The following is a 25,711-nucleotide window of genomic DNA, read 5'->3' as shown; positions in this document are numbered from 1 at the left end:
CGGCACCAATGAGGAGGCCCTTACATTTTTAGGACACGCTTTGGTTTCTAGAATATTATCGTATGTCAAGCTTCTCCTGGAGGATGAAACGTGAGTCTGTGATTCTGGAAAAACATTGATATCTAGTCAGTTAGCATATTTAGATTGTTAGCGTGTGCCAGATGTATCGACCTATTGACCTCTTTTCCCCATATGACCTGCGTGGATCGGTCCAAGTCACTTCTTTCCATTTGCAAAACCATAAGTGTGTGGTAACAGATTATTTTTCAGCGCACACAGACTAGACAGCAAGTAAAGCACAAAGAGATATTCACAGAATCTTACTGAGACTCTAACACTTAAATTAACATGCACTGTGATTTTTTTTCTCCCTGTGAACAGGCAACAACCTCATGTTCCAAAGTGTAATCACAGCTGATCATGTTCTGGCATTAGCTTCCCCTCCTTCATCAATACCTGCGTCGCTACAGACTACAACCTTCTCGTTAACTTCGTACAATGTAAGGTATTATACTGTATTTTCAGATTCCTCATCCTAGCTGCATATTCCCGGTGGCAGATTTAAAAGCAAGATAAGATCCCAGAGATGCAGAGAAACTGCCACAACAGGTCAGCTTTCATATCTGCACATAAAGCGTGTATGCAACGCTGTTATTCATGGTCATCTGATTGCTGGTGTTCGAAGCGGCTGCAGCAGCTTGGTCTGGGACGCTTACAGCTGCCTTGGCTCTCCACGAACGTCCTTGTGCACCCTGACTGAGAGTTGGAACAGGACAGAATACTAATTTGAATTCCAGTGAATCGGCTTAACCCTCTTTGCCCATCGCCGGCTGAAGTCAGATTTTTCAGAGGAGCTACTTGTTGCACTATTCTCTGGCGGTGATCTCAAAAACAAAAGTGGTGCTTTGAATTGCAGTGTTCAGTTAAATGGGTTCATGAGATGTGTAATTTGCGAGGACAACAAAGCAAAAAGAATGTTTTAACTGCTGGTTTATTAACATAGTTTCTTCTCTCTTTTTCATGAGTAATTGTACACCAGTAAGGAATCTACATAGTGACACCTGAGCTGACTACTGCCCACGTTTGTATTTCGCGATGATCTTTGCGTATTCCCGTCCAGACCGGTACATGGTTCGACTCAGCTTTGCGTCAGAGAAGTCCACGTGGAACAATCCGAACCGAACGCTGAATCCGTCGGCCCATTCGAAGTTGTCCATCAGCGACCACGCGAAGTATCCGCGGACGTTGACCCCGTCTTCTCGCCGAGCTGAACACGGAGTTAAAACAGCAGTTGTAATCGTGTGCATGCAACAAGAGAGGCCTATTTTTAAAACAACAGCCATCCCTGCTTTGTTAGCTACGGCCATCTAATTAAACCATGACTGCCAACACGACACATGACAAGATTAACATCATAATAAAGTGTTAAACGCGCTCAGAGCAGGAATTCTTTGTAACAAGTATTTAATGAGGCCTAGTTTTATGCTTATCAAATGTGAGCATCCTGTGCATTAACTGCCTTTTCTAAGATTGTTTCTTGCACGATAAATGTTATTTTTTGTGGAATTGTTCATCTTTATATTCTTTAACGACCTTAAATGAAGAGATTGCCGTTCTACAGAGACTGGAAGGCCAGGAGTAGGTAGCGATTAGGTGTTTGTCTCTGCAAACATTCTCACATGTAATAGGAAAGCATAGAAAAATTAATAATAATGGGTTAATTCCATTTAGCTGCATCACTGATAATGAAAAAAATACACAGACTGGCCATATGGTGGCACCAAAACAAATAACTCCACAACTTACAGCTTAAAAATAGGAAAAAAATGATCATTTTTGGTGCAGTTAGTCTAAGTTTAAGAAAGTTAATGCTGATTTCTGTTTCCACCTTGATAGCTTTCTGTTTTTAATATTCTAAAAGTGTAATAAAACTTGAACAAAGCCATCTGGATAATAAAAAATAATCCATCCATATCGTGCTACTGGTGTTGCTTTCAAAAATGTGCAGAACAAAATGGAGATTTTTTAAAAGATGAAGCTTAAAGAGTGCAATGCAAGACACTAAAGGTAATAGTGTGTTTAGTTCACTTGCCTTCTTTCAATACACTGTTACTGAATGGATCTTTTCTAAAATTAAGAATTAAAATAGTATTTTCAGCATCATGTCGACTAACGTGTATTTTCTTGTCTTATTTAAAGTCTTTATCCAGCGCTGATTTAACAGTCGTTACCTTTCGCCACCTCCAAGATGGTGTCCTTGTAAAACTCGCACCGTCGGACGTCTTCAATTTGCAGCTGCCCCACCTGAGAGAAGCCGCTCTCCGTGATGTAGACTTCTGGGTTGTTGAAAGTGTCCTGGAAAGTCAGAGGGCAAATATTATTGTCAAACAAGGTATCAGGACTGTCAGGCAGTCGGAGGGGAGACAGATTGGTCTACAGTGTGCCGTTTAGCTGCATTTCAACGGTGCCAGGCTCAAACTAATGGCCTGTGACAAGTCACAACAGCAGGAAATTGCTCGTTTGCAAACACTTTTCAGCAAAGTAACTGTTTCATTCAATGTGACAGCACTAATGAAGCATCAATGTGTTTCTGGAGGTGTCGAAAGGAGATTACTGCATACAAAATCAATAGCAAGACACTAAACAAATGTCACAGTGCTCTCCTCGTTTGGTTGAGGGCGATCTGTCTTGTTGATAGTCAATTCAGTTTGATTTTAGACGGGAAAAAAAACTCAAAAATTACAATTCAGCTCATGGAATCTAAGGAAAGCATGTGTCTGACCCTTGATTTGGTGAACTTTTAGTGATGTGGAATAAGTTGGTTAACTTTTACCTAAACATACGATAGAAAACAAATCAAAAGATGATGTTTTATTTTTAATTTTACCTTTATGTACTTTAGCAGCTTCCTCAAGCCACAGGGCACTACAGCCAACCAGGACACTCCACAAATCGGCCAAGACGAATCCAACACCTCCTCTGCATCTCGATCGCTCTTCATACACAACGTCTCTCCACAACCTGCTCCTGCTTTGACTTTACGGGACGTGTAGTAGTTCAAAGCGAAGAAATCAGCCGTTCCTAGAATGGTAGGGTCATCGCTCGAGAAGCTGGGCAGCCTCGAGGCACCCTTATATTTCAGCTTCTCGCTTTGAGCGTCAACGGCAGTTCTCATTATTTCTGGATAGTCTCCGGTAACGAACACAGGCCAGGCGAACCACCCCAGAGTAAATGCAAGGTCACGCTCAGCAGCAGCGATATCCTCATCGCAGAGTTGGTCTAACGGCTCGAACCAGTCGCTGTTGATGGCTAAAGACACCGCGCCCTTCTGCTTGGGCCTGTACACAGAGTTGTAGCTGTGCCAGGCCATGGCGTGGGCACGAAGCATGTTATGCCCTACTAGGTAGGCGGCGGTGCCCTTTTCTTTTAACCCCGGGGCGTGGAGGCCGTCTTCGTGACCCAGTTTGGCGCATACATACGGCTCGTTGATGGTGATCCAAAGTTTGACTCGGTCTCCGAAAGTCTGGAAACAAAACCTGGCGTAGCTGTCAAAGAGGGCTGCTACACCGGGCGACCTCCAGCCGCCCTGATCTTGGAGAGCTTGAGGCAGGTCAAAGTGGTAAAGGGTGACCATGGGGGATACGTCGCAGGCGAGCAAGCCATCTATCACTTTGTTGTAGTACTGTACACCTGCGGGACAAATAGCGCTGGGTAATAAGGTAAAACAGCACATCAGATATGCTCGAATTTAATTCTGGAGTGGGGCTTAGGAGAATATGGAAATACCTTTCTGATTGACATGCCGCGTGGTCCCATCAGGCAGGAGGCGGGCCCAGGAGAGCGACAGGCGATAGTGCGTCAGTCCAAGCTGCTGGATGCACTCCAGGTCCTTCTCCCACAGCTCATAGCTGTTACAGGCCACATCTCCATTCTGCTCCCCAAACACCCCGCCGTTCTCGTGACAAAATGCGTCCCAGATACTCGGTCCCTTGCCGTCTGCCTGCCAGCCACCTCAACGAGCACACAAAGGTTGTTGCGTTTCATAAAAGTAGGTAGGTAAGAAAAATCACTGTAATGTTTCTGCTGGGACTGTCTGTGCATTTCAGTGAATCTGCTCAGGCTGGGTCTCTGGCTGGTTTCCACCAGGATTTATTGTTTTCATTTTCCTCTCATTTGTTTTCATTTAGGAACATAATTGTATGTAGGCAGTTCAATTAATGAGATCTGCGAGCTGGTTAGAAAAAACATCAGCCACATTAATGCTAATTATTGTTTCGGTCAACCATTGTACACTTTATCACATCACATGCACAGCTACACTGAGCAAAAAAAATATAAAAATGGTTTTCTTCACTGACTCAGTTCTATTGTTATGGATAGAAACGGGTTAAATTTAGCCAATTGTGCCACACGTGACAAGAGAAAGATGCCATGTTGGATGCTGGCACTTCAGTTAGAAAGTCCACAGCTCCACCATTTGTTTGTCTAAGAAATTGTTTCAAGCTGCATAGTGAGAAAGAAGTGTCCAACAACGTGATTTTGTAACGCAGAGAGTCTGCCAACTTCACCAAACCCTTCAGGAAGAGCTGAACAACATATTCCACAAGCAGCATCAACACCCATCTGGCTTTTCCAGCATAGTTTGGTTGTTTCATGTCGTCCGTTCTGTTGCAGAAAAGTTGTGTGCTGGAACCACAAACACTTATTTCCCTCCTTTAACAAGAATGCACAGATATGTGTTGCATGAAGGAGCTTTTGTGAAGCTTTTTAAACAGGATTATTATCGTCTTCTGCACATCTCAAGTGGTTAACACCATAATCTATGTGAGTTTGCACATTCTCGAGCAAATGATTTGCACATTTCTCCACACTGTAAACAATTACAGAACTTTTTATGACTCAAATTGCTTGGATTTGCTTCACTTGCTGCTTATGTGACTTCTCATTTTGTGAGCATTTACTGTAAAGCACCAAATCATGATGTCAAATAACCAGTATGTTGTGCTTTTTTTCAGTACTTGGTACTGAAACTAATTCTGATGATGTGCTATTAGCTGGGAGTGGACACAGTATAATGGATATCTGTGCAGTCTAATACAAGAAATGTGCATTAAATACAAACTGTGTCAGTTTCGTGAATTCAACTGGGATTTTTTTCCCATTAGTTTTATATTTGTGGTGTTGAATTATATTAAATGTACCTTTGCAATGGTTAATACAGTGTTATTACAAAACCTGGCTGTTTCTGAGTTAGAGAATTGACTTGAAACACGTTGTAGTTTCAATAAATCCAATGTTTACTGACTGTGGTATTTATTATAGGAGCTTTGACTACATCAGAGCCTCTACATGTGATCCTCAAGTTGTGTAAAAACAACACACACTTTAAACAAGTACTGCAGCAGTGACTCAGCTCAGAAGTCTCGTGGTTGTGTTTACATACCTTCTATTTGATAAGCAGCAGTTCCCGCTCCCCACGCAAAATCCCGTGGGAACATGTTTTTTTGTGCGCTAGGACACTGAAGCAAATATGTTTTAATATTTCACTACGTTAAGCTTTCATTTTGTTTTTATCTCATTGAATGGCATGTTTAAAGTGAATGTATTTGTTCGTAGTGTAACACGCAGCCATGCAAACCCGACAACCAGGAACAACTTCATGATGAGACGTTTACGAACCATGGCCACTGTTACGGAGAGAACGCCACACTTGCGACGACAAATATGATTACTTAATATTCTTTCTCTTTCTTCATACGACTTCACCACTAGTTGAATCTTTGAATATTAATAATGATAATCATACAAAACTACATTAGCTAGAGTTTCGGCCTCTCCGCGTTCCCTTGAATGTTGTGTTCACAACAAATTTACAGAAATACAAATTACAGAGTGGTACCTGAAGGCAGCACAAGAGCCGTAGCCCTGCGTGATGACGTAACGTCCACTTTGAGGAAGTTGAATTTGCAGTTCAACTTTTGAAGTTTGTGGTGATATTTTTTTGTGGAAATTATATTATATAAAGTAAATATTTGTATTTTTAAAATCATAAATCACCACAAAATATTAAGGTTAAAAATATTAAGTTTAAAGTTAATTTACAGGGAAACTGGATATACCATTGTGTCTTGCTAGCATAACAAATCATGTAAAATTAGCGTGTTAGCATGTACAACCAAGTATTACTGTTTCTTAAGGGCCCGTGTTAACTTAATTTTGTGTGTGTGTGTGTGTGTGTGTGTGTGTGTGTGTAAAGAAACTGTGAATGAACTTCATAAGGCAGGAGGGTTTTTATTTTTTTATTTACTTATTTATTTATTTATTATTTATTTTAATCCAAGATTGCTTTTTACAAGCACTTTTGATTGTTTGTGATGCTGCGCAGGCTGTAAGTCAGATGGAAGTAATTGATTGATCTATTATGTGCTGTCCTTCATGCGCTTGTTTGTTGGTTTTGCAACAACAATGTGACATCTTGTTTGTACGTCAGTGAAGCCTCACAGGCTCTGAAAACAAACTGGATGTGGAAGATTAGCCTGAAGGCAAATGTTGCCTGGCCTGTGCTCCCTTCAGTGTTATCCTTTGGTTTAGTTTTCCATAGGATGGAATGACTCACTCGACCTGATAATAACAAAGGAAATGGATTGTGTGCCAAAAGGCAAACACATCCTTATCAGCCAAACCTCTCTCTCTCCTCTTCCCATAGCGACAAATTTCAAGAATTTTTGCTCTTGTGTAATTTTTACTGGACTGAACTTGCTGAGGCGCCCAAACAGAAGACCAGACCAGGGATGGAAGAAGTTTTCAGAACCTTTATTTTCCTAAAAGTAGCAACAGAAAGCACAAAAACTTAATAACATTAAGTTAAATCCTGTAAGCAGGCTGCTGTTGTGGGAGAAAATGTCCTGGTGAGTGTTTCTATTGAGCAAAACATTCTGTATAAGCAGTATCTCACTCTAATAGCTATACTGTGTGGTCGCTTTATCTGCAACAGTGCACCATTGTTTATGTGCTCATCTCTAGTTGTGCATCTTATTCTCAAAATGAATTCAATTCAGTATGCTTTATTAGCATGACTGTCAGGTTGACAATATTGTCAAAGCATCAAAGAGTGTTTAATTCCAGTGATAAAAATTAACAAAGAAATTGAATAAGATGATTAAGAAGAACAAAAATGTCAAAAAGGAAAATAATAACAGTAATGCATTGTGTGTGCCATATGTAGGACTGTAATAGGCTCTGTCAAGATAATTGGCATACAAAGTGATGTTTTAATGATGTGACCTTTAGCTTGTGACACGCAGTCACATGTTGTTCTGCTCTGTATGTTTCATCCTCTTGTTGCTCTTGCTGTCGTCCTGTTCAGTAAAGTTTGGGATCAACAATTCAAACTTTAAAGTATTCCTGTCTTAAATTTTTGTATTTGTGAAATTTTAAGAGCATCTCCGTCTCTGGCTCGCCTGTCGGGACAACAGACTCTCTCATCTTTTGGTAGCCATGACTTGTCGTGTCGTCCTTTCTCCATGGCTGGAGTGTGGTCACTGGGTCTGTAATTGGTCAGGGTCTGCCTCTAATTTCCATCTTATATATTCTGCCAATTTATATTAATGGTTTCGAGCCAGATTGCAGTGAAGCTGGTTTCGGTTTGATTTCCCCAGTGTTCCAGATAAGCATTTTTTTGTTAATGTAATATTGAGTTTGACTTTGATTAGTGGTTGGAGAGCAGCGCTGCTCTGATGTTGATCAGTGTTGGGTTTGATCTAATCAGTGAGTCTCAGCTGACGGAACGTTTTTAAAGACTGAGCTTTGTCTTGCCTGGAATCTCAGTGTGTCTTTGGACCTTGATTTGAGATGGGACCAAAATGTAAGTGTTCTTTTTTTGAATGTTAATAATTAATTGGTTACAGCCTGGTTCAGCTTTGTGTGGCATTTTTCTTTGGAGGTTTAATATGAACTTGTGGAGCTCTGTTGGATGCTGAATGGATGCTAAACATTAATACAGTTAAATAATAATGAATTATTTTTGATTAAATACCACTGTTGTTACAATTAACTGCTTGTATATGCAGGTAGAACAATTGTGTGTCAACACGAAGTCGATATTAATTTCATGTACATGTATGGGAACATTTGGCAAAACAAGCCTCATATGTTGGTCAATGTTGGAAGCAGCTTGCAACTTTGCACATATAATGACAATATATCGACCTGACTGCAGAACAGTTTTTGAAGTTATAGGAATTCATCTATATTACCATTTTGACATGTCAAAACAGCAGAAAAATTTAACCTCAGCTTGCCAAACATCTACTTCTAGTGAGGCGAGAGGCCTCAATAATTGGCAAAATGTCATTTAAGACAGCATTTTGGTAGCAAATATGTATTTATAGCAATTATATATGTATATATTCACGTATACTACACTTGTTTGAAAATGTTGCATCTTTAAGGGCAAATAAATTAGAATTTAGCTTCTGTTGGAGCCATTCACTCATCTGGATCTGCTTGTCTGTATTATCATGAAATTTTGTGGCTGTGGGAGTTGTAGTTGTGGAGATATTGAACCCTTAAAATTGTTTCCCAAGTGAGATGATTTATGTTTTTTTCTTCAAGTGGAAAATACAAAAAAGATTTTAAAAAAACGTTTTAGTACAAATGTTTAGTTTCCAGCCCAATCTGAGACTGTGCAGCAGCGTACTTCCTGAATTCCTTTCCTGGTGGTTTTATTCTGAAACGCGCACCGGATATGGTTTTGCTTCAGGTGACTTGACAGTCGTGAGTCCAGGGCAGGACCATGGGAAGAGGACTTCTCAATGGGTAGAAGACTAGTTTTGAATACTTTCCCGACACACAGGATAACAAAGAAGACGCACTGACCACTGTGGATACGGTCCTTCGTGTGATTTTACGCGTTTCGTTTTGTTTTTCGAGCTTTTGGAGGACTCCAAGTTGAGAAAAAGTTGTTGTTTTTGCACTTTTTTTTGGCCACTGGGAAGTTTAGTGTTGGCTATTCGGTTCGGTAAAAGGTTCAAAGTATCTGGGAATGTAATAAAAATCCCCCCCAAGTGCGTTTCCTGAAGTTAGAGCGCACAGCCCGGGATGACTGCAGCCGCCTCCCGTGGAAAAGACACCAGTCGGATCCACGCTATGGGCAACAAAGAGAAGCGCTCAGCAACTACCGGACAAGTTATTTAGTAACCAGAGAAAATCCTCTGCGCTTTCACATTTGGTGGATCTTTTTTGTTTCCAGAGTTGTGAGGGGGGGAAACGCACAGGATGGAAATCTAAATGAGTCGTGCGCCAAACAAAGAAGGACACCTCCGTGGGACTGAAGCGAAGGGAAAGCCTTGCGAGAAATGGAGGAGGAAGGATCACTGGAGCCAAACAACATTCTGGCAAAGGTCTCCCTTCTGTCGGGCTTCCAGGTCTTGTAACAAAGCCACCCTGCGCCCTGTTTATTACCGAGACTCCTGTCGCCAAATGCTGCAGTGTGGTTGTTACCGTGTGTGAGAGAGCGAGAGAGAGAAAAAAAATGAGGGTGGATCTGCTGTTTGTGATTTTGCTGCTGAGCCTCGGCGGCGGCGGCGGATCATCTGCCCGCAAACCATATGACGAACGCTCGAAAAGCGGTGGGAAAAGCCCGGCGTCCGACCGGAGGGTGGTGCTCAGCAACACGGAGCTCCATCAGGTGCCGCTCCCGGAGTCGGTGCCCAACGGGACGGTCACACTGTGAGTACGCAGCGTTCACCCCAAACAGCCTCCAAACGGCGTTGATGATGCGCATGACATCAGCCTCCACTTAATCCAGCTCAGTCAGAGTGCAAAGTAATAGAAAAACAACTTGAAAAGCAAATTTAAATGTTGTTTTTTGATGTTTACAACCAGCCTAATTCATCCTAATTAGTGTTTTGTTGTGGATGTTTCATAAAAACTTGCAGAATACTTTTTTTAAAAAAAAGCTCAGAGGGGCATAATGAAGCTGTATTGATGTCACCCATAAATCACCATTTTCTCAACCTTATTTAACCGCCTGTCCTCCTGTGATTCATGCACAGGAAGATGTTTCAGCTCACACATGACACCATATCTCCAAGGCATCATTATTCTTATTATAGGAGCTCATCTGCTAAGAATTTTTCTTCTTCACCTAGCTGTAATGTACACTGATGGAGTTACAGAATCAGTTTTACCCTCTGTTATGTTGTGTTTTCTGTCATTTCCTGGTTTGTTAGTGGTCCCCAAAGTTGCATGTCCTCCAAGGCATCACAACAAAGTCTGTGTGGCAACCTGTAGGGATGAAACACAAGTGGTTGGATATTGAGGCCTTTTTGTCGCCACCACGTTAAAATACTTTTAAATCGCACCCCGAATCAAAGATCGCATTCAGTAATTCAAAGCCGTGCATCCAGAGCCGCTCGTACTTTGTGGTGAGAGATTACGGGGGGAAATACGAGAATACCAGGGCAGGGTGCACGAGCAGAAAGCAAATAATAGACTCCAGGGAGGGGAAAGAAAGGGAGAGGATTGGCTGGGAGGTGAGGAGTTGTGAGACCATCGCAGGGCATGTTTTCAAATGGTTCACCACAAATCATACGTGTATTAGTTTGTCCAAAGGGGTTGTGGACTTTTGCATCTGCCTTGTCGTCATTTCAGGACGATGCTGATCTACATTTGTTTTGAAGCACAGTTGCATCACGAGGATGTGTTTAGAAAGTTTGGGTTTACTTTCACAATCATCGTGTAACCTGGGTGGAGCTCAACACCTGGCAGCAGCTCAACTGAGTGTCAGTAAAAGCGGCTGTATCCTCCTTTCTGAGGCCAAATGTCGCTTTAAACAAGAACTTATTCCTCAGTAACTCCCATACAGTCTGTTAGTTCATTTTTACTTAAAGCACAGTATGAAGCAGCCATGAAAGTTCATTATAAGGGGCTGCTTGTGCTCAAGAACTCCAAAACAACAAATAAATTCACTGTATGGGCAAAAAAAAGTAGATTTTTAATAATTAAATGGTGGTTATTTGCTGCCTAGGTTGTAGGACACGTCTTTGCAGGACAAAACACAAGCGTATACTTTCAGGAATGACAGGTAGATTTGTAGTAACTCGGAAAACACACGTACGTCTCTTGATTTTCCTCATTCGAAGTACCTTCATTTTTGTGAAGCTCTTATAGAATTTGTCCCGTTCTGATCTCTTTCAGCTCTAAAGACGTTAAGCTCTCGCTGCTCGTCTTCATTGGGCTCGTAGTCTGTCATCTGGCTGACAGTGATGGATCGGAGGTCGAGCCAGGTTCCTTGTGATTTAGCATCCATTGAACAAGAACGATGTAATTAGAGAGCACGGACAGAAAGCTCAAGAATTCCTCCTACGTTTTGTCTTTCTGGACAATTGTTATCGTCTATAGCAGGGAAACAACAGGACGGTTCCTTACTGGTAGGAACTGTCCTCGCCTCAGAGTTCCCTGAGCGGCAATGAAACCGCAATTAACGTCGACGGCGCAGTTTTTTGGGTGTTAATTTACGGCCTGTAAAATCAGCAGTCCCTCTTGGGGAGGAGGAGGGGGTCCGGTTTTACGGCGCTCCCACCGTCTCGTGGTGGGTTTGACCGTGGCCTGGACACAGCTGGTGACACTTTTCCCACCAAGCTTGAAACTGATTAGAGCTCATTTCTTCTTGTTAAGCTTAAGCAGCTGGTCGTGGACGATGAATTCACCAGATTCTACTTTGACTTAAGTGGCACGAGCTTTTATTGAATATTAAAGTTTGCAACAAGTTGGACTATTTAAAAAGACAAAAATACAATTCTTTGAGCTATCATTAGCAGAAGCAACCAAATTCGTCACTCTGCTTAATTTTTTACTTCCTATTTCCTTTTAAAAAATGACCCTTAACTCATGATTCTACTTTGTTAAGGACGCGGCACAGTTTCCTCCAAAGTTCAAGCGAGGTGCGATTACAAAAACCCGTTCCATTCATCGTACCCGCTCCTTTGTACGTACGATTTCCTGTTTTCCTCTTCGTAGGTTTCACAGACAGATGAAACTTTTAATCCAGGCTTTTCACATTTAAAAAAAAAAGAGAGAAAGATTTACAACCACAAGCACGATTGTCTGGGAATTTCCTCCACTACTATTTTGCGAACTTGTTCAACCGCTGGGATAATTAGCCTGACTTTCATGCCAGAAAAATTACCCCCTCGTATCGCAAACTTTTAAGCGTGCCTGTTTGTACAAAGCTCACGCGATCATTTTATAGGCGGCTTAAATGATTGGTGCTATTAGTTTTCGCCCCCCTTGACACCGAGTGCATGTTTAGTGCAGTTCTGCTCTGAATGCCTCTCTGTAGAGAGAAGAAAAAAATGAGTAATGCATTCCCCGCATTTGTGCTCTCCCAATGATACCACATGCCGAAGTAATCCGAGAGGAAATGACACAAATGTGTTTACAGCTGGCCCGTCCTCCCGTGTCAGTGTGGGCCCTCGGCTAAAATACGACGGCTTGGATTTAACCTTTGCCTCTCACGCACGGATAGAAAGTTTTGAGAGTTTATTCCTGTGTACCTGTTTCACACAGGAGCTGACTATATTTAAGCTTTCTGCGGCTCGTGTTTCCTCACGAGGACTGTTTTGGTGCATCCGTCCACACAGCACCTGGACGGTTGCATATCAGCGCACCTGGTTTTGGCCTCTGCAGAGCAAGCGGAGGATTAATGTCAGGAAGAAAGCAGGGATTTCCTCTCTCGCTTTGCAGGAAAAGCAGTTTGACGGCACATCGGAGGGCAGTAAACCGTCTTGTTTCGCGGCGGCGCGAAGTGGGAGTTTGGGTTACACTCGTCTGGTTTCCTTCTAGGCGGAGTTTAAGAATCTTAAGATGATTGTAAATTCAGGTGCATCGGGCGAGAGCGTGATCAGGCCTCGCGTCAATCATCTCGTTTAGTTTTCTCCGTCATGCCGGGAGCCTTTTGAAGCTCCGGTGTAATGAGAACACAGGTGCCTGCTGTCATGCATGTCCTAAGAGGATTTGTTTTTGGTGCTTTCCGAGGCAAGCCGCTAGTCTGAAGGAATGCTCTTCTGTTTTTCTCGCCAGTGTTTGCAGAGAAAATCCCGAAGGTGAAGCTCCCGACAGCTGCACATCTAGTTTGACTTTGCCGCTTTCTCCCAAGAATCGGTTTAATCCCAGACGAGGAATCCAGTTTAGCTCGTAGACGTAAGCTACGCGCGGTGCCGTCACGTCTACGCTCATTTTACCGCTCATCCTCTCTGATCCTGCTGTTTGCACGGTGGATCATTTTCACATTCAGCCGCGGAGCTATAAGGTGAACGTCTTTGTCAAACGGTTCGGCCCGTTGGGTGTTGAAAGAAGGTTTTTGTAAAGCCGGTGACTTACAAGAATGAAGGGTGCATGACAAGTGAGCTTTTGAGTTTGCTCCAGCTCAAGGGAAGGACTTGATATTACCTCAGTAACCGGTAAAACTAAAATCCAACATTCCTCTACTGTTGTGGTGCTCGTTCTCCAAGCAGCAGAGAAGAAAAAATCATCACACTTGGATCATTTGTGGAAAGTGTCGGATAACTGCAGAAATTACCTTGGCACCGTCGCAGCACCTCGGCCTTGGACCGGTTTCTGTTTCCACCTGAGCTGAGGCCTGCTTTTCCATCCACTGTGTTCAGAGGAAGTCACCGTAGGAGGGTTTTTTTATGAGCTCAACTGCAGCCGAGAACTTATTTGAAAACCTGCTGAAGAGCTACAGATCTCCACACTTGGGAGTTCTTTGTCCAAAACCCTCCTGTGCATAAAGAAAGTGTTGAGAGAGGCTTCGTGAGGGGAGTGAGCAGCGGCTGGCCATTTTGTGCCTCTCTCCGGATAATGTGCTTACAGCCAGAGGCGTAGGCTTCTCAAGGTGTATTTTACTGAAGTGAAAAAAGAACTCGGGACTGCTTTCGGTGGTGTCATATTTACTCACCTTGAAAACAAGATCAAATCTAGGCCAGTGCGTTTAATATTATGTTGACTAAGAGTGGAAATTCCAGTCGTAGAGAAAGCTTTTCCGTGAATGTCATTGAGATTTATTGCATGTGTATCAGTAGACAGGATGTGAGATTGGGTAGGATCCCCCTGCAGCTTGTTCCTGGCTTGAACCCAAGCGTCTTATCTATGCATCAAGATAAGGGAGGCTCCCCTCCTGTAGCGTTTGAGGCCTGGCCCCAAGAAATTCCATCGACGGGCCTTTTCGTCTGGAGACCTCAGGCTGACGTCCAGAGACAGACGACGGGGAAGCAGACGGTCTCTCGCTACAGACGTCCTGGAGGCGGTGCTGGTAGCCGAGCGGCCGTGATCTCTACGCAGATTCGAGGCTTTGTTGTGTACGTCTTGCGAAGTCAGCAGGACTTTCACACCAGTGCAAGAGTGTGTAGAAAGGCCCAAGTGTGCAGCCGGAGCAGTTTGTAACATGCCGAGGTCACACTGGTGTCATGAGGAAGAGGGAGGGACAGGGCTGGAGAAGGAGGGCAAGCATGCGAAGGAAGGAGGGAGGGGTGGAAAGAAGCCGAGGAAAGGGCTCATGACTCTCAGGAGAACTCTCTTTTGCAGATTTATTTTGACGAGCCGTAGAGTCACAAGGCTTGAAATATGTATTCACGCAGCCCAGAGTCGAATGGTTCCCAGGATGTGTTGTTTTAAATGCATTTTACGCTCTCTAAACCTAATTCTACAACTTACTGTGAAAATGAAGGGGCTATTAAAGCTGTATGAACCTTAAAACAACTTCAGCCTTGTCCACAAGTACATGGATATTCTTAAAACATGTCTTTTTCTGTGTGTTTTAGTCCTTTGTCTTCATACAAACACAATTTTTGGTGACTCAAAGCAGACCTACATCATGGGTGAAGATATTTTGGCAGCTTTGACGTGTAGAAAGGTGAAGTGGTGGATGTGTTAAACTTGCTAACAGCACTTTTTTACACATTTTACAGATTAATTTTGATGAGCCGTAGAGTCACAAGGCTTGAAATATGTATTTATACAGACCAGACTGTAATGATTCCTAAGATAGGTTGTTTTAAATGCATTTTACGCTCTCTAAACCTAATTCTACAACTTACTGTGAAAATGAAGGGGCCATTAAAGCTGTATGAGCCTTTAAACAACTTCAGCCTTGTCCACAAGTACATGGATATTCTTAAAACGTTTCTTTTTTAGTCCTTTGTCTTCATACAAAAACAGTTTTTGGTGACTCAAAGCAGACCTACATCACAGGTGAAGATATTTTGGCAGCTTTGACGTGTAGAAAGGTGAAGTGGTGGATGAGTTAAACTTGCTAACAGGACTTTTTTTTACACATTTTACAGATTAATTTTGATGAGCCATAGAGTCACAAGGCTTGAAATATGTATTTATACAGACCAGACTCGAATGATTCCTAAGATGGGTTGTTTTAAATGCATTTTACGCTCTCTAAACCTAATTCTACAACTTACTTTGAAGCTGAAGGGACGATTAAAGCTGTATGAACCTTAAAGCAACTTCGGCCTTGTCTACAAGTACATGGATAATCTTAAAACATTGCTTTTTCTGTGCATTTTCGTCCTTCATCCACTAATAACACAGTTTTTGGTGACTCAAAGCAGACCTACATCACAGGTGAAGATATTTTGGCAGCTTTGACTTGACATTTGAGTCTTTCGTCGACATACAAACACATTTTTTGGTCCCAGATGAGGTTATTTTTGCAGTTTTGACCTGCTGAAAGGTGGATGTGGCCAAAATAGTTCCTGTGTTAACCTTACTCACAGGACTTTTTACACCCATAAACGTACAGTTACAAGGGCATCACAAGCCCACACATATTATTTCCCCCCTTCCTGGATATGCGGCATTGTTGGTAGCCAACTGGCATCAGTAACAGCTTTTCATCAGGCCTCTGACTGGCTAATCGGACTTACCGGGTGTAGATTATGGGTATAAGCCTACCATTGGCCGCACGTTTCATGCAGCTTTTTCCTTCCCTTTTCCCGTGTATGTCTAAGGGAAACAACAGCCTCCACCTCCAAGCAGCAACCAACACGTTTAAGCTTTGTAAAGTTTTGTTAAAGGTTTCTATCATGCAATAAAGCAAACCTAGGTTTTTTTTCAGTGAATTGTCCATTGTAATGTCCATTCGTGCCACCCTGAGTGCATACGTGCTACCAAAACAATTCCTCCATCACTATTTTCATGTCGCTGCTTTTTTGCTCCACCCTAGCCAATTACGATTGATTTAAAGAAATACAAACACCTCAGAGTATTGATAAGGTGCAGCCAGATCATTCTACACTGAGCTCTGTCAGTGCTAGAGAACGCTCTGGCTCTCTCGTTTGGCATGTTTTTGACACCATTTCAGTCGTGTTTTTGCATTTTCACATTGTTTGGGATATATGTATTGGCTTCAGGGCAAACAACGGTTTTAAAAAATACCTCTGTATGTGTGGATTGGACCTTTAGGTCAATCTATTTTTGCTCCCATTGTCTGGTAGACTGTTCCTGTTTGGCAAATGTCATTATGAGCTGTTAAACTTTACAGTCACCTTGTTACATAATTTAACAGCTCGTCTGTCCTGTTGGTGCTTCTGTAATGGATGTAGCCGTCTTTGTCATAAACCGAAGATGCTAGTTCAGTTTCTGCAGGCAGGTATTTATTGCTGTGGTAGTATACCGCCTGTTGATTAGGAACCACATTCCTGAATTCATACCTCTGCATCCGTTTGGAATGCCAAGTATTCTTCCATATGAATTAGCCTGTTGTGACCAGAGTCAGGCCAGAGTATCTGCGTATATCATGTGCGGTGATAGACAGCTTTAACATCTGCCAGTTCAGCATTCAGAACCCTGGAAAAAAAACACAGGAACTGCTTGTGTGTCCGTCCTCTCTCCGAAACAGCGGGGAGCCAAAACAGCAAATCTCCAGTGAGCCTCCTCTGTCCAACCCTGTAATAAAACAACCCCTCAACACCCCGTAATGACTCCAATCTGGGCCAGGGCTGTGGGTGCCACTCGCATGTATGTCACCCACCACATCCCCTCCCTGCTGGCCAGGAACATATGCTAACCACAAGCCCCGGCTCGGGTTGTTTCTGCTGGGAGTTAACAGCGCTATTGGTTTGCCAGATCCTTTGGGAGTAAAGAAAGACCAGGACTCTCTCTCTCAGGGGCAGAAAGTGGAGCCTTAACTTTTGGAGCTTTGTAGGCTGTGAATCAGCTTTGCAGGGAAAATAAACTGGATAATAAAATGCAGTTTATTACCACAGGGAGGAAGCTATCAAGAATTCACACTTGGACTGGAAGTTTTTCTCTAACGCTCTTTTTTTTAAAAACTTTTGTGGTGATAAAATTTAATATAACAGTTGTGTTGTGTATAGAATACATAAGGCAAGCTTTAATCATTGTGTTTTGTTCCTGCTATTTCCTAATCCCTATTTCTTAATATAATTATTTGATGATATGTACAGTTTGAGGTTTTATCTCCGATAAACCCTGGCAGCTCTTTACAGAGATGTAACCCCAATTAAATACTCGGTTTGGTTTTCCGCGCTGGCGTGAATAAGCGTCTATTTTCGTGCCAGTTTTGCGGCTACCGTGCCACCAATGAGTCACTGCAGATGGGATTATGATACCTGTTAAAACTCAGCTCTTAATCTCGTTTTGGCTACCTGTCTCAAAAGCGCTCAGAGTCGCTGCCAATTTAACATGAAAGCGCAAAACGAGGATGAAGTTCAAGTTGTTTGCCGTCAGATCTCTCGACATTCTGCGACTGGAAGCTGCGAGTCGAGAGGACAAAGACTGAGACTTAATATTGTTATCTATCAACAAGTAGCGGCGCAGCATTGTTCCCACTCCCTGTTGAAAAGGATCCTTTTTATTCCACCTCTATGTTGAATTAACACGCGCTCCTTTTGTTGCCGACGTTAAATCTCGACTCAAGTTGATGGAAGCACTTAAACTGCCAACGAAATGTAACACAATATGCTGGAAATCTGCCTTTGCACACAGTTTTTGGTGCAGTAAAAACAGTAATTACAGAAACGATGCGGTCTTTTTTTGTGAAGTTTATTCATCTTGAAATGACGTCCGTGAAGTTTAAGTGGGTTTTTTTTCTGTCTCTTGGTGTTTATGCGTGTTTTTTTTTTCTCTCCGCAGAATTTTGAACAACAATAAGATTCAAGAGCTCAGAAATGGATCCTTCTTCGGATTGTCAGCTTTGGAAAAATTGTAAGTATTGCTTTACTTTTTTTTAAGCTGGTAATTTGTAATAATGCATCGGTGTTTATGTCCAAGCGCTTTTCAGACATGGGATGTGCAGCACTGCTGGCTTCATCAGTCTGCAGGAAAGTGGATTTATAATAATGCAATAACAAGCAAAACATGACATCTAGGCTTCTCTAATAGCAGCTTATCAAACCGTCCATGTAGCTAGTAGTCTTGTTCATTTATAATTTTCTAAACACTGCAAATTCTTTCTATTGCTGACAACTTCTACTTGACTAACGGTAAAATAAAAATATCCGACAGCTGTGATGGAGGTCAGGACTCAACCTGAGGATCCTGATGGATGCTGTCTCCATGGCAGAGATAATTAATAATTCCTGAAAAAAGCTGTTTTGTTGTTCCATGTGCGTAAATACAAGCAACTCTCTTGTTTTGGAGACCCTCATGTGGATCGTACTGCTGTCTGATGCTGCAGATGTTTAATAAACTCAGAGAAAAGACTCCTACAAACAGCTGGAACCAACAAACTTCAGCCGCTGTTAATATTTTGCCAACTAAACTAAACCGGGATTAGCTTTTTGTTAATGAATCTCAGCTGTGTGTCTCAGTTTAATGGACATTTCAATTTGTAACTCAACAGATGGGAAACTGTAGAGCACCATTTTTGGACCAATATTGGTTCGAAATGTGGGGAAAAAAGTACTATTATCTGTCAGATCATTTGACTGCACGTTAAAGTGATACTGAAACCAGGTCCGACTTCCTAAAATTGCCATTGCAACTTTAATAGAAGTCAGGATATTTATTCAGACATGAAGTGACACATTCATTTGCAGTCAGATTAACGGAAAGGAGAGCATGTCTGAAAGGGGCTCCAGTGTTTCCAGCACATTTGAAGTAAAAATAGTGCTCGGTTTAGGATCCTGAGCACATATTTAGGTTGTATGGATCCATGAAATATCACCAATGCACTGCACACATGTGGGGGGCTTTAACCCTCTGAGTATTTCATGTTATATCCAGCGGTGCATTAGCAGGAGCCATCCATCACTCCACAAGTGAAGCTTTGGCTTGTGGAGCGGGAGGTTTGTAAAACACACATTGGCGTCATGCCAGTGGAACATCCAGGTCACAGAAAAAAAAAGGAGGAGGCATCCACACAGCACTTAGCCCCAGTCAAGGATATCAGGCAATGGTGGAAGACTGGAGATGGTACTAGAAAGGGCTAATTATAGGTGGAGCCCCGAGGCTTGGTAGTTATCTGCCCGGTGACATGCTCTCGACATACAGCTGCTCGAGTATTCCGGGAATGGGGCCCTCTGTCTTTATAGGGAACAACACCAGAGCGACGTCACTGCCTCTCCGGGATGCGGGTCGCGATAGCGGGTCTCTGGCCTTTAGGTTTGAGCGATGGGCGAAGGCGTTTCTCGGCACATCTGCCCGGGATTCCTTAAACAATGCAGAAATGTCATCCATCTCGTGTGACTCTGACGCTGGAGATTGGAATGTCATCACCCATGTTTCCTTCCTGCAGAGAATTCAAGAAAATGGCTCGGGGGCCTGCACATATGGGCCGTGGGGTGATTTATCGCTCGGGGAATGGCTTCATGCAGATAAAATAACCAGACCATTAATGGCCGTGCTTTTTACCCAAGGCTACAATAACACATGACTGCATTGATATGGAATCCACCAGAGCCGCTCATCTCAGTCTGCTGAAAAAGTCCGGATGTATAGAAGATGTATGCGGCAGAATTGGCTACCTTGTGGTGATCAGAAAGCGAAGCTGCGTACATTTTTTCCAGCTTTTCTGGGCCACACATGTTGATCTTCTGCCTTGTTAGTATGCTGCATTTCATCCTCTTTTCATCGTATTTCGCTGTGTGAAATTGTCCTGCATCGTTTTCTTGAGTTTTATATTAACTAGACATTCATCTGCCCAGATTGTTTATGGATTTGCAGGAGAATCCCCTCGTGGGGCTCCTGAATTGGGTCAGTTGTGAGTTATTTTAGAGCGCAGGCCTCGAGGATAAACAGGAGGAGGCTGTGTGCTGAATGTGTAAAAAAAAAAAAAATCTTTGATCTTTCTCCACCAAGAAAACCTCCGAGGCACTAATGTGTTTTGTCTGCGAGTGGCCGTCCGCTGTGGTTGTAAACTCGGTTCTGCCTGTCGTTGCATCAATCCGCCGGCGAGTTTACCTCCAGAAGCAGCTCCCATTGTGGCGGGCAGACCCCACCCCGCTCCGGTCCACCCTCAATCAGTGAAGCGAGATTGCTAGATGGCTTGCTTGCTTTTGTCATTGTAATGAGGCCAAGCCAAGGCCAGAGGTGTCAGCAGTACGATTCCCACACACACACACACACACACACACACTCTGAAACGTTCCTCCCTCCCACCTTAAATCACTCTTCTTTCGCCTCAAACTCTCAAAGAGGAGGGGAAAAAAAACTGCAGTCTGTTTGAATGCACCGAGCCTCTCCATCGTTGCCTTCCACCCCTCCTTCCTCCCGCCTTCCTTCACAGCTTTTTTTTTTCCTCTCTCTCCCCTCTTCGTCCACAAAGGAACTCTACCTCATTTGGACTGCCTAAATGCAGTGGTGAAGACTGAGACAGCAGCTGGCTGTGAGTGCCGGAGAGGGGTAGAGAATCGATTACGCCTATCCGGCGCTCTGCGTGAAATTGCAAAGTAACTGTGGAGACCGCTGTGTTTTGTTGGGGGCCAAAGGTGTCCCTGCTTGGAAATAAGCCACACAGAATCCCCCATTATCACTCCGCTCATAGAAATAGGAGCCAAAGCTAGGCGACCGACACATGCTAATTCCTTTTTTCTAAATCCGGTGCTGTGGAGGAATGCTTATTGTGGGAAACGGAGCAAAGAACAACGGCGCTAGTATGCGGCAGTTCCTGAAGAGCTGGTTGCTGCTGATTCATGAATAGCAAAACACAATACAAAGCAAGTTAATATAAAGTTAGATTGAAATGGATATCGCAGTGCTTCCTCTACTTGGTGCTGCTTTTGAGAAGAGGAGAGCGTTGACGCGGATCTAATTTGCTTAACCAGTGGGATTAGTGTGAGACTTTATAAAAAAAAAACACAATCATTTCACACGTGAGAAGCAGATTTGGATTTTATAAGTTAAATAGTCTTGATTTAAAGCAAACCGGTGCAGGGTTTTACAGTATATAAAAGCTAAAATGTCATCTAATGGATAAATAATGTGGCTAAAACAGCTCAAGATTGGCTCATGCTGGACACCAAAAGTGATCATTTTTTACAATCCTGCTTGCAGCCTGATTAACACCATCGACTCCTCTCTCCTCAGTGGAAATCTCAACCCAATGCCAGGAACCTGTCATATCCAGTGCAAAGTGGAACCCACCGTGCCAAGAAAACAAACTTGGGGGAAAAAAAAAAAAAGCGCTTTAATGAATCTTTACTCCACAAGACATGTGCTTTACTTTTTACTACGAACGACGCCATTGGACGGCCGTAGAAGTGCCCCCCTTAAAAAAAAAAAAAAAATGGCAGCAGCTGGAAAAACCGCCCTTTTGGTTTTGGGAGCCGGTTCAAGAACAGCTCTGGAACACACGGAGAAATATTCAGCCAGCTATTTCAATTTGAGCATGTCGAGAGAAAAGAAAAAAATCAAAAACTGGCATTTTCTCTCTCTCTTTCTGCAAATAGATTTAAAAGGTGCCAGGTCATGTGTGGTCGTTGGAATCTGAAGTGCAGTTATGGATGGTTAAACATGCTTCTCTCTGACTCCCCATATTTTACCCGCAAATATTGGAATATCACAGAGCTACAGTGTTCTGATTGTTGTCATTCGTAGTAGTCGTAGTAGTGGTAGATTTCTCCTCTTTCTTTTTCAGCTTTATCATTCAGTTTAGGATTGGTTCAAACCTTGACATTGAAACTTTCAAACATTTCTTCATTAAAACTTGAAGTCACAAGAGAGGAGTTTGTCTGTTACATTCTGACGCAGGAGAAGCTTGCAGGTTGTTTTTGCGTCCTTCTGCACCTCAAAGCCGACATGATAATAAAGATACTGCTAGACTCAACCTGCCTGTTTATTCACCCAATCCGCTCCGAATCTGGCTCTCACTAGCAACGAGGGTCCTGTAATGACGATTTCTTTGTCCTGCCTTCTAACTTTTCTCTCAACACCTCCTTCTCCGGGAATCCAGCTCCTCCTCGCTCACATCAAAAGTTTTAACAAGCAGGTTTTTTTTTTTTGTCTGTCTGTGACTCATCTATGACCACCTACCCGCCTTCGGATGACAGTCGCCTGACATCAAACGGGCAGAGTTACCCAGAGGCCCTTTTGTGCGGGTTCAGGTGGCGACTGGAAAGCCTCGTGAACCCTCAGCTGTAATGAGTGACTAGGCAGTGCCTGCGCAGGTGAGCGCTGCAGGAATTCTGTGACCGCAAGCCTTTGAACTTCAGGGAAGGGAAGGAGGGAGGGAGGGAGGGAGTCAGGTTGTCAGCAATGTAGTGATTGGGTGAGTGTGGACCAGGTCTGGGTGTGTGCAGGAACCGTATTCCTGCAGCGGTTGCAGCGGTCTTTAGATTGATTTGCATAATATGAATGCGTATCTGCTCCTGTTTCACAAGCCTGTAATTACAAGTAACTGTTGATTTTAAGAAAAAAGAAAAGAAAGAAAAAAAGTCACCTAAATGCTATTTAATAAGAAAAAATAGCAAAAATATGTTCTGTTAACGCTTGAGGCTGTACTCTGACTGAATACATGTAACGACATTAACTGTTATTTGTGAGCAAATGGTGAAAAAATCATCACATTTCTTTTTTTTTTTTGTCCATGATGATGTTTTTTCTGTCTAAAAACTCAACTTTTCACTTAAACGACTGAAATCATCAATTAACAAACCTCTTCTACTGTTTTACTGCAGTTGAAATTGCTCATGGCCTAAAATCTTCCTCTCTTTTTTCCACCCTTCTTCTTGTTTTTCCTCCCACAGGGACCTGCGGAGTAACATGATCAGTCGTATTGAACCGGGAGCTTTCCTCGGCTTGCCGGCGCTGAAGCGACTGTGAGTATACTGGTGGAGCTTCTGCAGCTTCGGCGTCTCTTTAATGTGGTTTCTGCAAGTGTGCGTACGCCTCGACGTTCACGCGTTTAGCCCCTCTGGGATTTCACTCAGGTGTACTCTCTTTTTTTTTTTCTTCTTTTAAAGATCTGAATTCCAACTGTAATTATTTTCCACGTGAAGATAGCTTTCGTTCAGTGTGTGTTTTGTGTCATCAGCTATTTAAAGCGGGTTTTCAGAAGTGCTTTGAAAAACATGAAACTAGCATTTCAGATTAGCACTTTTCTTTTTTTATTGGGGGCCAATTTCCCCGCTTTCTATACTGTGTTTGGAGCAGCTGTTTTATATCCATCAATGCAATGCGCTGCGTGTGTTCCAACAGATCGAGAGTGTATCCAGTGTCCATAAGGGAGCATGGTCAAACAGCAGTCTATTTCTACTGCCTTGTTTTGCCTGGCCGTGTGCCAGAGACCTCTGCAGACAGCGTGAGGCCTTATATGCTTTCACACAGTCTGGTTGGAGGAAAAAAAAAAAGGAGGAGGATGTATAAACGTGTGATGTTTATCACAAGGATAATTTTGATACACACAAAGCTAAAATCTATCAGGTTTGTGTGGGAGGTCAGATGTAGGTGCGTAGTTGTGCCGTTGCGAAGGTGTGTGTGTGTGCATGAGAACGAGCAAGAACACAGCATGAGTTGGAATCATCCAACAGTACCAAGTGGCTGCCAACGCAAACTTGAACTTGGCCGCTGTTGTGGAGCAATAAGAAGGAGACAGGAAGGCAGTCAGTTCCTTGGCTCGGGCCCGGCCTCGTTTAGCCCTCCTCCTTGATGCATATTCATGCCGCATTCAAATGGATCCATGTCAGCCTATATGTCTCCTGCATATTAAAATCGCACACCAAATTTTCCTAAAGGCTTATCGCCTCCGAGATCCCAAAGCCTTGCATGCTTGTCCTGGGGTTCGGTTTTGATTTCGCCTCGGGCGAGCAAAGTGTAATTGGCCCCCAACACCAGTCTGAGTTAATTTCAAAGGGTAGTCGTCACTCACTCAGCTGTGAAAAGGGAAGGAGCGCAGAATAGAGAAGAAGAGCAGAGGAGATGATGAGGTAGTGCTAGACCCTGGGAATGTAAACACAGAAGCCCGACATCAAGGGTTGGCATCCGCAGGCACACATCCACTCGGCTTTTTTTTCCCCCCACTTTTTGGAAAAAGGGAGGGGAGTTAATTGGCAGTAAGGAATATATATAAACTATATTTTACCAGCTTTTATGCCGCATTCCTGTGTCATAACTTTTGCCAGGGTGCGTACAGTCATGAAAAACCTGGAGAAGTTATGGAATTTGGCACACAATGCGCTCCCCCTTATCGCTGACTCTACTCCAGCCAGTCTACTTCGCCCCATCTGTCTCTACCTCCCCACTCAGTATTGCCTAATTAGAGTTTTTCTCATTTCAAGATGTGCCATTTGGAAGGCCTATTTATCTTGTTGTCACAGTGCAGCGACAGGAGCGTTTAAAGTGAAGGCTGCACAGGTTTAGATCATCAGGCTTCAGTCTTGTTGCGTTAAAAACAGCTCTCGCGTTAAAACAAGAGGTGAGGAGCGAGTTTGTAAAACAGATTCCTCACTTGAAGCGAGAGTCGTGCGCTCGCATGCAGAATTAGAGGCTTTAAAGTGTTTTGCATTTGCATCAGGGTTTCTTAAAACCTTCATCCACACTGTGTTAAAACAGTAAAACGCAGCACAGGTGGAGAGATCCTGATTTCCATTCCTTAGTGTTCAATAAACTCCACATTAGATCCAGGTTTCCCAGACTGGGATCACTCAGAGAAACCCTGAAAACATCATCAGGGTTTCTTTTTCAGGCTTCTCAAAGCTCTCTCGAAAGCCTCAGAGGACATTATACACCTTCATGTGCAAACTGAATGTGTAAAATTGATTTTTTTTGTTCACTGGATTGATTAAAAAAACACAAACTTTTCAGTGTTAAGTTAAAATCAAGTCAACACAGAAGTGCAGTTCCTCAAATGACCACTTGGGGCTGACTCCAACAGCCAGTCGGTCTCAGTGGTCCTCTGTGCTGAACTGTCCAACTTTATCTGTCGTTTACAGCCTGATATAAAAATCAGTTTTTATCTCTGTTGACACGTTTTCCATTTATGACAAGTGTAAATTGTTATCTCTCGAAGATTGGGGTTGATAAAGGAATTATTTAACCGGTTTCAGCCCTGTCCTTTCTCTATGTCCAACGTCACACAGGTGTCGTAATGAGGGAGCACAGTTTGTGTGTTGAGATTGCTGTTTTAGTCAATAGACACATGATTTGGGATGTAAAGGAGTCGATTTAGGACGCTGTCTTAGTTGATGGTGGCTCGTCTTAAACACATGAGCATCACAGAAGTCGTTGTCATGGTGCCCGT

General features: G+C 43.0%; 2 protein-coding genes across 2 annotated transcripts in view; one reads left to right on the top strand and one right to left on the bottom strand.

Annotated features, from left to right (window-relative positions):
* Positions 1-977: 977 nt before the first annotated feature.
* On the bottom strand, positions 978-5,532 carry gba3 (glucosidase, beta, acid 3). Its single transcript, XM_008289865.1, has 5 exons — positions 5,444-5,532; positions 3,787-4,011; positions 2,888-3,690; positions 2,232-2,355; positions 978-1,267 (listed from the first exon to the last, which is right to left on the bottom strand). The coding sequence occupies exons 1-5, from the start codon at positions 5,496-5,498 to the stop codon at positions 1,071-1,073; spliced, it is 1,404 nt and encodes a 467-aa protein (XP_008288087.1). The 5' UTR covers positions 5,499-5,532; the 3' UTR covers positions 978-1,070.
* A 3,285-nt stretch (positions 5,533-8,817) lies between these two features.
* adgra3 (adhesion G protein-coupled receptor A3) overlaps positions 8,818-25,711 on the top strand; it is a 30,427-nt gene continuing 13,533 nt past the window's right edge. The window contains exons 1-3 of the mRNA XM_008289864.1: positions 8,818-9,729; positions 18,169-18,240; positions 23,220-23,291. Coding sequence (XP_008288086.1) covers positions 9,533-9,729; positions 18,169-18,240; positions 23,220-23,291 — 341 coding nt within the window. The 5' untranslated portion in view covers positions 8,818-9,532. The remainder of the gene's footprint in view (positions 9,730-18,168; positions 18,241-23,219; positions 23,292-25,711) is intronic.

Source organism: Stegastes partitus, unplaced genomic scaffold, assembly GCF_000690725.1.
Source record: "Stegastes partitus isolate 25-593 unplaced genomic scaffold, Stegastes_partitus-1.0.2 Scaffold641, whole genome shotgun sequence".
In the NCBI taxonomy this organism is placed as follows: domain Eukaryota; kingdom Metazoa; phylum Chordata; class Actinopteri; family Pomacentridae; genus Stegastes; species Stegastes partitus.
This window is presented reverse-complemented; position numbering and strand designations above follow the sequence as displayed.